General features: G+C 31.4%; 1 protein-coding gene across 1 annotated transcript; it reads right to left on the reverse strand.

Moving 5' to 3' along the window:
- Positions 1-1,324: 1,324 nt before the first annotated feature.
- Positions 1,325-4,759, reverse strand: LOC133198680 (uncharacterized). Its single transcript, XM_061334714.1, has 3 exons — positions 4,200-4,759; positions 2,121-2,294; positions 1,325-1,579 (listed from the first exon to the last, which is right to left on the reverse strand). Exons 1-3 carry the CDS (start codon positions 4,489-4,491, stop codon positions 1,338-1,340), a joined length of 708 nt encoding a protein of 235 aa, XP_061190698.1. The 5' UTR covers positions 4,492-4,759; the 3' UTR covers positions 1,325-1,337.
- Positions 4,760-8,566: the final 3,807 nt, after the last annotated feature.

Consider the following 8,566-nt stretch of genomic DNA (forward strand, 5'->3'; position numbering starts at 1 on the left):
CCCGAAAGCTTTTTAGTTTAGCTTTTGTTCCCATGTGCCATGTCTGATGTGAGAAATTAATTGTATGAACTAAAATATTTATTTGTTGGTTAGTAAGAAAAAAGTGAATAATTGCAATACAGTTTCGGATATTTTATAACTGTATGGGCGATTTTTTAAATCCTTAGCTATGATGTTTGGCTTAACAAAATGCATTAATTTTAAGTACATGTTTTTTTATGATTGTGTAATCCTTGTACTTTTGTTTAATTAGTATATTGCTTGATCTATCTTGCCATTTATTAGATTATATAAATGACAGTTTTCAATTCATACTATCTTCATTTCGTTCTTGCAATATCAAACGAAGCAAAACTATTGTCATTGTATTTACTCTTTTTTGACATAAACTACTCAAGAAACCAGAACAGTAATTAATAACTGAAAAAGTTGTTTTTTTCCCAAAAAAAAAACTTCTGCTTTCATAAGACTTAACTCTACGCAAACGGTGATTATATGTCGTGAAGCAATTCTGAGCAGTGGCTATATGCAGAATCATATTTCTGCTTGTTCTGTGGTTTACTATGCATAAATCATCCCACGTTGCCAACTATCGTTGATGACCCTGACATACCCAACAAACCAGACAGTGATTCCTATATTTTACATTTCTTTGTGAAATAAAATTGTATTTATAATTTTGAAAAAAAAATGCTGACCAATAGATTTAAAGTACAAGAGGCCTTCCATGTTAATTTCGATAGTCCCAGTCCACTGACGTCACACACAAAGACAGCCGCACGAAAGTGACATGCATGTTAGGCTCTTGACCTTTCACTTGGCGAAATTTACATTCAGGTTTAATTATTAAGAAATAAACTCGCCTCGCTTTTATAGAGTTATCACAGAGAAAACAATTAGAAATGTAAAATACAAAAAACACCATTCCTTTCTATTATTGATACTCTACTATTTTGGCTTTTAAGTTAATCTTTAGGGTTTTTTATCAACATCCTTGATGATTTTAATTACACTTGAATTTAATGTTTGTATCTTTGTTTTCAATTCTTATCTTTCAGATATATAGATATGTATATGTAATTATACATAGACATACATCTGCTTATATCTAGTCATGATAATAGATGTGTGACCAAAGTCCGAAAAAATCCTTAGTTTTAGATCCTCCTTTAAGCTCTTATCTTTGATCGATAGCGTTATTATTATTCTGCAAATTTTGCACTCTATGAATACTTGTCGTGTTTGGAAAGCATAACACGTCCCCACCTCCTGTTTGAATATTTATTCATTCAATATTATAATTACATTGCAGCCTTTTTCCTCTGAATGGAGCAACATTACAAACGTGAATAGAAAAGACGATGCTTTTCGCAAACATAGTGATATTTTGCACCTGGATAAGAATCAACACAGGAGAAGTTGTAAATACTCATAGCCCTTAGATGAATCTCCACTGTGTGGTTGGACTCACTGAGTGGACAAATAGTGGGCATCGGTGTGAGGTCGTGAAATCTCCATTCACCATTCAGTTTCTCTCCTTGAACCCAGACCTCAATGGGATCCACAGTTGCATATGGTGCTATAATTGAGATTATTTGAAGTAATTTGATTTTCCTTGCAAACAAAATTTGCAACTGCATCGAGAAAAGAATTTTCTTGATATAAATGTTATTCTAATTTTGTTTATCTGTTGAAGTACAAATTGTATGAGCAGTTGTATGCCGCATCCTAAATTACGCATTCTTTAAAAATTTTTTATAAAGAATACTTATTGTGCAGTAGGCAAAATCACACTGACGGATTTAGGGGGGGGGGGACAGAGCCCGGGTCCCCCTTATATGTCCAAAATATATATAAGATTTAATAAATAATTATTTTGGTGTGGCTGTGGGCCCCTACCCCGACTCCAAGCTGCCCCCCCCCCCTTTTCAAGATTCCTGGATCCGCCACTGAATCACCTAGGAGAAAGTAAGCATCTCCTGTATGATTTTTTCCCAAAAGGATTTCTTTTAATAAAGGGATTTCTGTTAAGAAAACATGTATTTCCTAATGAAAAAAATGCCTTACATACCAACCTTTGTCTTTTTAAAACAGAATTTAATGCTTTTGTGTAAAGTTACCTGAGAATCTTTTAAATATGTCGTACTTCTTCTCTGAATCAATTCTTATAAGATCCCCTCCGTCTGTTTTACAACTGATAACTGCTTCCGGGTACGTTGTTCCCTTGTTTACGTATTTTACACAAATCTCAGAATCCAAATACTGAAATACTGAGTATCCAGCGGGACACTGGGCTATAAGGAAAACAAAACAGATGAAATAAGAAGTTTGACTTCAAAAAAGCTTGGATATTCAATCATTGTTAATCGTGCTTAAATGTTATATAGGGGGTAATTATCTCGTAAAACCTAATAAATATCTACGATTTCCAGGCTTGAATGTAATAATTTCTCTATAGACGTGTATGCGGTGGAAAGCTTAATAAGAACCAGTTTTGTTCATATCTTTCCATGAAGGTTAAACGAAAAATTACATTAGACATGGAAAGAACATTGTTTTTTTTTTATTATTATGAACGTCTAAAGGTCTTTAGAGATGCTTTATTTTCCTCTTTCATCTTTTTACAACTTGATTCTTTTTCAATATCCAGCAATCTCTAAAAATTCGTTTACAACTTCAAAAGAGTGAGAAGATAAATAATTCTTGATTTATAATGAAATTTTAATGATTATTTTTTAAGATAATTTTACAGTACATGACTCAGATTTATCTGATCTTATTCAGAGCGCCTCATTTTATTAAATCTATCAATAACCTGAACGACTTGAGTGAAAAAGAACCCGACTGCTCATTACTGAATTTTCTTTTTATAATTTCCTCTATAGTAGATGATGGTTATTCGGTTGTGACAACATTATAATAAAACCTAGAAATGATTTTTCCATCCAACAAGGGAAGTAGACACTGTTTTCAATTATTGAATATAAAATAAATCGTTATGTTGATGTGCTTTTTAACCCCTCCTCGACATTTTGATATTTATATTTTTAACTCAGTTCTTTATAGGGTAGCAGTGGAATTTTAAGAGTTTTTTTTTCTTTTTCTTTTTTTTTCAATGGTTCTTTGTGTGTAATTTTATTTTTTTTATTTATTTATTTTGAGGGGTCTCCTTTTTCGTATTATTCGTATAAAATAAAGGTTGCCATTTTTTTTTTTCAAACTTTATATCGATCCCTAGGAAAGACTATCACATTTCTATTTAACCTTAATCTTTTCTTTTTGTATGAAAATTGTTTGACAAGCACAAGTGTATGTGTACACTGAACTTCCTTTTGTATCTTATGTTGATTATCTTCTCTGTCACGAAAGATTAAGTGTAAAAACAGAGGATATTCGATATTTAGTAGTTGGATATGGAATTTATTTCACGAGTAGGAAATGATTTTATACATTCACGAGTTCAAATTAAACAAATTCCATTATCAAATTTAAAATGCTGAATTTTCTGTATATTACATTTTCTTTGATTTCCCCTTTAACTACCTCTCGCTGTAACAAAGTTCAATAGGCCGTGACGTCCTAGTTGAGCGGTTGAGACGCCATACATGTAGCTTAACCGATCGTGAGATTGAATATATTGTAAACATATGCAGATTTAGTCTCTGTCTGGGTGGTTTTTTACTCTCTCTGTCTTATAACAGGGCAGTGAATAACTTTTTCAACTTTCTTTGTGAAGGGAAGAAAATCCAGTTTTTTAGCACTTCTGGCAAGTGCACAATGAGAGAAAATACCACTTCGATATTCTTTCACACTGTGACAAAATAAGGCTTTTATATTCAATAAATAAAAAAAAACAGTATTTCATTGGTGAAAACGTTATAAAACATTTATTCTTTTTTTTTAATTTAGTACCAGCCCTTGATATCAAAATAAACAAACTTTTTTTTTATTTCTTGATTTTATTTTTTTTTTAAAGAAAGGCATATTTTTAATTATGTTTCTACTATGTTTACACCTTGAAAATCTCTTGTCCATTTCAGGAATCGTAAAAACAAGGAAACATATTTCATGATTTGAACATAGACTTTATAGCAATTGATGGATATATTTCATATATAGTAAAACTGTTTAATTTTCCTATTATTTGTAAAGTTTTTATTTTTTTAAAACATTTTGAGGAGAAAACAAAAACAATTTACGAGGCTTAAAGGAAGTCCAATCTTGACTAATTAGAGCAGTCCCTGACCCATTCACGCAGCACATACATCGATGATCTTTGGTGTTATAGCTGATCATGTAGAAAAAACTGAGGCTTTTGATGCATCTTACAAAACACAGAAGGATGCTTTGTATGTCGTTGTGTTGCACACATGTTGATGTTGGACTGTCACTTACTACCACAGCATAGCTATCGAAGATTTCAAATGGTTGTGTCGTCTTTAATATAGTGAGAAAAATCAGGAAAACACTGACAAAAAAATTTCGATACATTTAAGCAAATATTCCTCTTCTTAGATTTCTCGAGTCTGTTATAATCAAACGCACCACCTTCAGATAAAGAAATCGAGATAGACTGATTATATAAATCAATATTCCTTCGAGTAAAAAAATAAACGAACTCCGGATTTGTTGCTTCAAAGTCTTTCGGTGAAAATACAGATACCTCTTAGAATTATAAGACTTTTCAGTGACCTACATGACTCGCGTATTCCATTTTTAAGCTTTGTTAAATCTGACATGAATTCTTAAAAACGCAACATTTGCATCAATGTACGACTTGCTTCCTACCAACTAGCCGTACTCCGCCATATTTCTTTCAGATACTTTGTCTTATTGTAACGATATATACCCCAGTGCCCCCGTTACACTTGAGTGACCTTTTGGTTTGGATATCGATGCGTTCACATCTCCGATAGTAAAGTATTTGGGAACAAATGAATTGTTGAAAACATTTTAAAACCATAACAGATAAAAACAGTCATAGAGATATTTATGAATGATTATTGTTGAATAATATAAATGCAAGTTTGGAAGAAAAAACAGTTGCGCGTGTTTTTTTTAAAAGCATACCAATATATGCATAATAAACTTGAAATATTACATTGTAAAACTCGTACAAACAATTTGCAATAATCTTTCGTAAGAATGGAACAAACAGCCAGGGTTTTTTGCTATGCATGTCCATATGCATTCAACAGGTACAATCGCTAGATTTAGCTACGTAGCTTAAATTACTGTGACCGCGTTATTTTATTAAAAAAGATATTATCTTATAAAAATACAGCATTGACTTATTGTTTTAATTTTTGTCCATACTGTATTTACATACTTTAAATAGTATTAAGTAAGAACGTTTGTATATATATATATATTACACTAAGGCTTTTCCATAGTGTTTCCCATTAAGGCAAGAATGCTATTCATGCATGGGTGAATCCAAGTTTTTGATTGGCTACTTTTGTGAGAAGCTCACTAATTGTAGTATTTTTAGATAAGAAAAGATCCTTTGTAGTGAGCAGTGTATTTGACTGACTCTAGAATTCCTGAAAAAAATATACTTACATTTTTTCTATACCAGGCATAATGGACTTGTGGACAATTTAATAAACTAAACAGGCCAGTTCATTAACATTTTAACATTACAAATTATGAGCATGATGTGTGAAGGTTATGTGAATGAGATTTATGTAAAATGTTATTTATTATTTTAAATATATTTTGCCAATAATCAGTCAGACTTACTTTGTGATAATTTATTAATAGTTATGACTGACTGGGAAAGGAATGCCATATATAAAGATCAGGTTCATATACCATATATTTGGTAAGATTTGTGTTTAGTGAAGTTTGTGTATAATGTGATGTCTATTTGTGTTGTAAATGGAATTTCATTTGGATACTATGAATGGAAATGTTTATAGTGAAAAGTGAATTATTTTATAATAATGAAGTTGCATAATATAATGCTAGAAATAATTATTTTATGATGATCCTTAAAGTTATGAGGAAAATGGAGTTAGTTCCATTAGCCAGAAAATTCAGTATTTTGTGTGACGTTTGTGTATGTGTGTTTGTCTGTGACTTATTTGTTAAATATTTTATTTACAGAACTACATGACATGTACCTATTATGATGGAATACACAATATAATTGAACCCAGACTTTCTTCGTTGTTCTTTAAATCAACGTTTACATTACCTACATAGCTTTATATACCTACCTGAGGTAACTTTATTTCGCTACTAAAACAAACTTATTTCTTAAATTAGCATTTTCACAGAAAGTGCAGAAAATTGCACTTTGCAGTTTGGGAACATGCCATAAATCTAACAATCCTACCAAAGGCTCATTATTTGAATTGTATTTGAAAAGAACTGATATTTAATTCTACAAGTGGTAACCGAACTTACACCCATAGCTCCCTGTCTAAGGAGAAATTTTTTTTTATTTATTTCAAAATCATATGTTAGTTTTAAATATTTTTATCATTCCCAACAACCAAAATGAGTTTGAATTACCATATATATATTGCTTACCGAAAGTTCATAAAAAATCCTTACAAAGAAAATGCATAGCAGGTTCCAGTCAATGTTCTACCAAGCCTCTCTCTGTACACCTTACTATAATTCATGTATTAACAGCAGTAGAGGAAAAACTTAAGAAGTACTGTGCAACAATATATTCGAGAAGTATAATATAAATTCCTTGCAAACAAGAACAATAATATTACCTACTTTGTTAGCTGGCACCAGCACATACTGATCGTGTAATCTATTTTTATTCTTTTTTTTTCACATCTGATTATTTGAACTCAGAGGGATAGATGGTTTTCATATATTGCCCCATATAAAGCCAATTTCAAACTTTTTTTTCACCATGACATATTGGACTATAAATATTGTACAATTACATTACAACTCCTTATTGCCAAATATTTTGAAACTCTAATGTTTATATGGTTTAAATGTTTTAATTAAACTGCACTCAGGAGTTTAAAACAACTGCTTTAATCATCAATGAACTGAAACTCTCTTTCCTACAAAATTGATAAATTGCAGAAAATGCCTGATACTATTTGTTGTTGAAATAATTATGTCTATCAATAAGTACCAGAAAATCTAGGATTGATTGATTGATCGATTGATTGTGTGTTGTTTAACGTTCCATTCGAGAATTTTTAACGCACATAGAGTCATCACTATAGGATCAACTCCTTACACTGCGACTCTAGAACAAACGCTTTAACCACTGCGCCACGCTGACGATTAAAATTGACCTTACAAGGAACATAAAAAAGTTGAAAATTAAATTTGTACATTTAGCAGTATGTTTTAAAGGGTGTGTGCATGAAATGCACGCAAAACCGAAAATGTGATATTTTCGACTCTCAAAAAGAAAATATTTAAAAGATATTCTTCCAAAATTAACTGTACCTGCTTTAATTTCTGCTCCTTATCATTATAAAAGAATTTTCACAGTAGCTGAGAAAATTTAAGGTATATTTCACATATATAATGAAATCCTTCAGTCGGGGGTGCATCAACACAATCATAGTCGTAATTGCCATTGGCTCTCAAGTGGATTTCTGTGGGGCCATTCGATTCCCTGATGTGGCAGGCATTCCCAATTGATGTGTCATCATGGAATCTCCATTCTCCATCCCGCTCTTCTCCTTGTACCCAGACCTCCACTGGACCAACAGAAACATCTAAATATAGAAATCATGCAATTGCTTTTATTCTATGACAGTAGGTATTTATACTATTCAAACACAAATATTCGCTACCTAATAATAACAGAATGTATTCGAATGGATTTTGAAGAATGAATCTAGATTAAATATGAAACAAACTTTGATCACTTTTTTTTCAGCATTTGCTTATTAGACAATGATTCAAACACGTAAGTATTAAGATAGGTCGCGGATTTGGCTTTGTCATCAATTTCAGAACAGAATTTCGACGATCCAAGCGTTGTTTTTGTGTACATCGGATTATGACGTCCTTTACGTAATGAAGGTGACGTTACATTTCTTTCCTTTTTTTTCTGAGAAGTCAATGCGAACCAAGAAGATTAACAGAAAGTAAGTAAATTTCTCATGAGCCAAGATTATTATAAATCTGAATTCTGATATGATTACATCTACATGTAATGTCCAAGGTTTGTCAATGTTCTAAAGCAAACTTATACATCATAAATACGATACCCAATACAAAAATAATTTACATATATCGTTATTAACACAACCAGGTCATCCACAATGAATTAGTGTTAAACTAATATTATTCACAGAGAAAGTTACCGTAAATTATATAGCCGAAAATTTTAAAATTTGCCTGTAATTTGCAATACAAAGGGAAAGTATTATGCCGATCAAATGAAATAAACGTATCCTTTTATATGAATTTTCAGGATAATATCAATCCTTGACACTAAATTAAAGTGGAATTTGAATACACGTTTTTCCCCCTGATAATTGTTCTGCTTATATTTTGAATATGAATCTCGTATGGCCTCTATTTACAAGTGCGAAGTGAATAAATGAGTTTATAATTATGAAACGCA

This window comes from Saccostrea echinata, unplaced genomic scaffold (genome assembly GCF_033153115.1).
Source record: "Saccostrea echinata isolate AGI-Se365-2 ecotype Australia unplaced genomic scaffold, CSIRO_AGI_Sech_v1 ptg000033l, whole genome shotgun sequence".
In the NCBI taxonomy this organism is placed as follows: domain Eukaryota; kingdom Metazoa; phylum Mollusca; class Bivalvia; order Ostreida; family Ostreidae; genus Saccostrea; species Saccostrea echinata.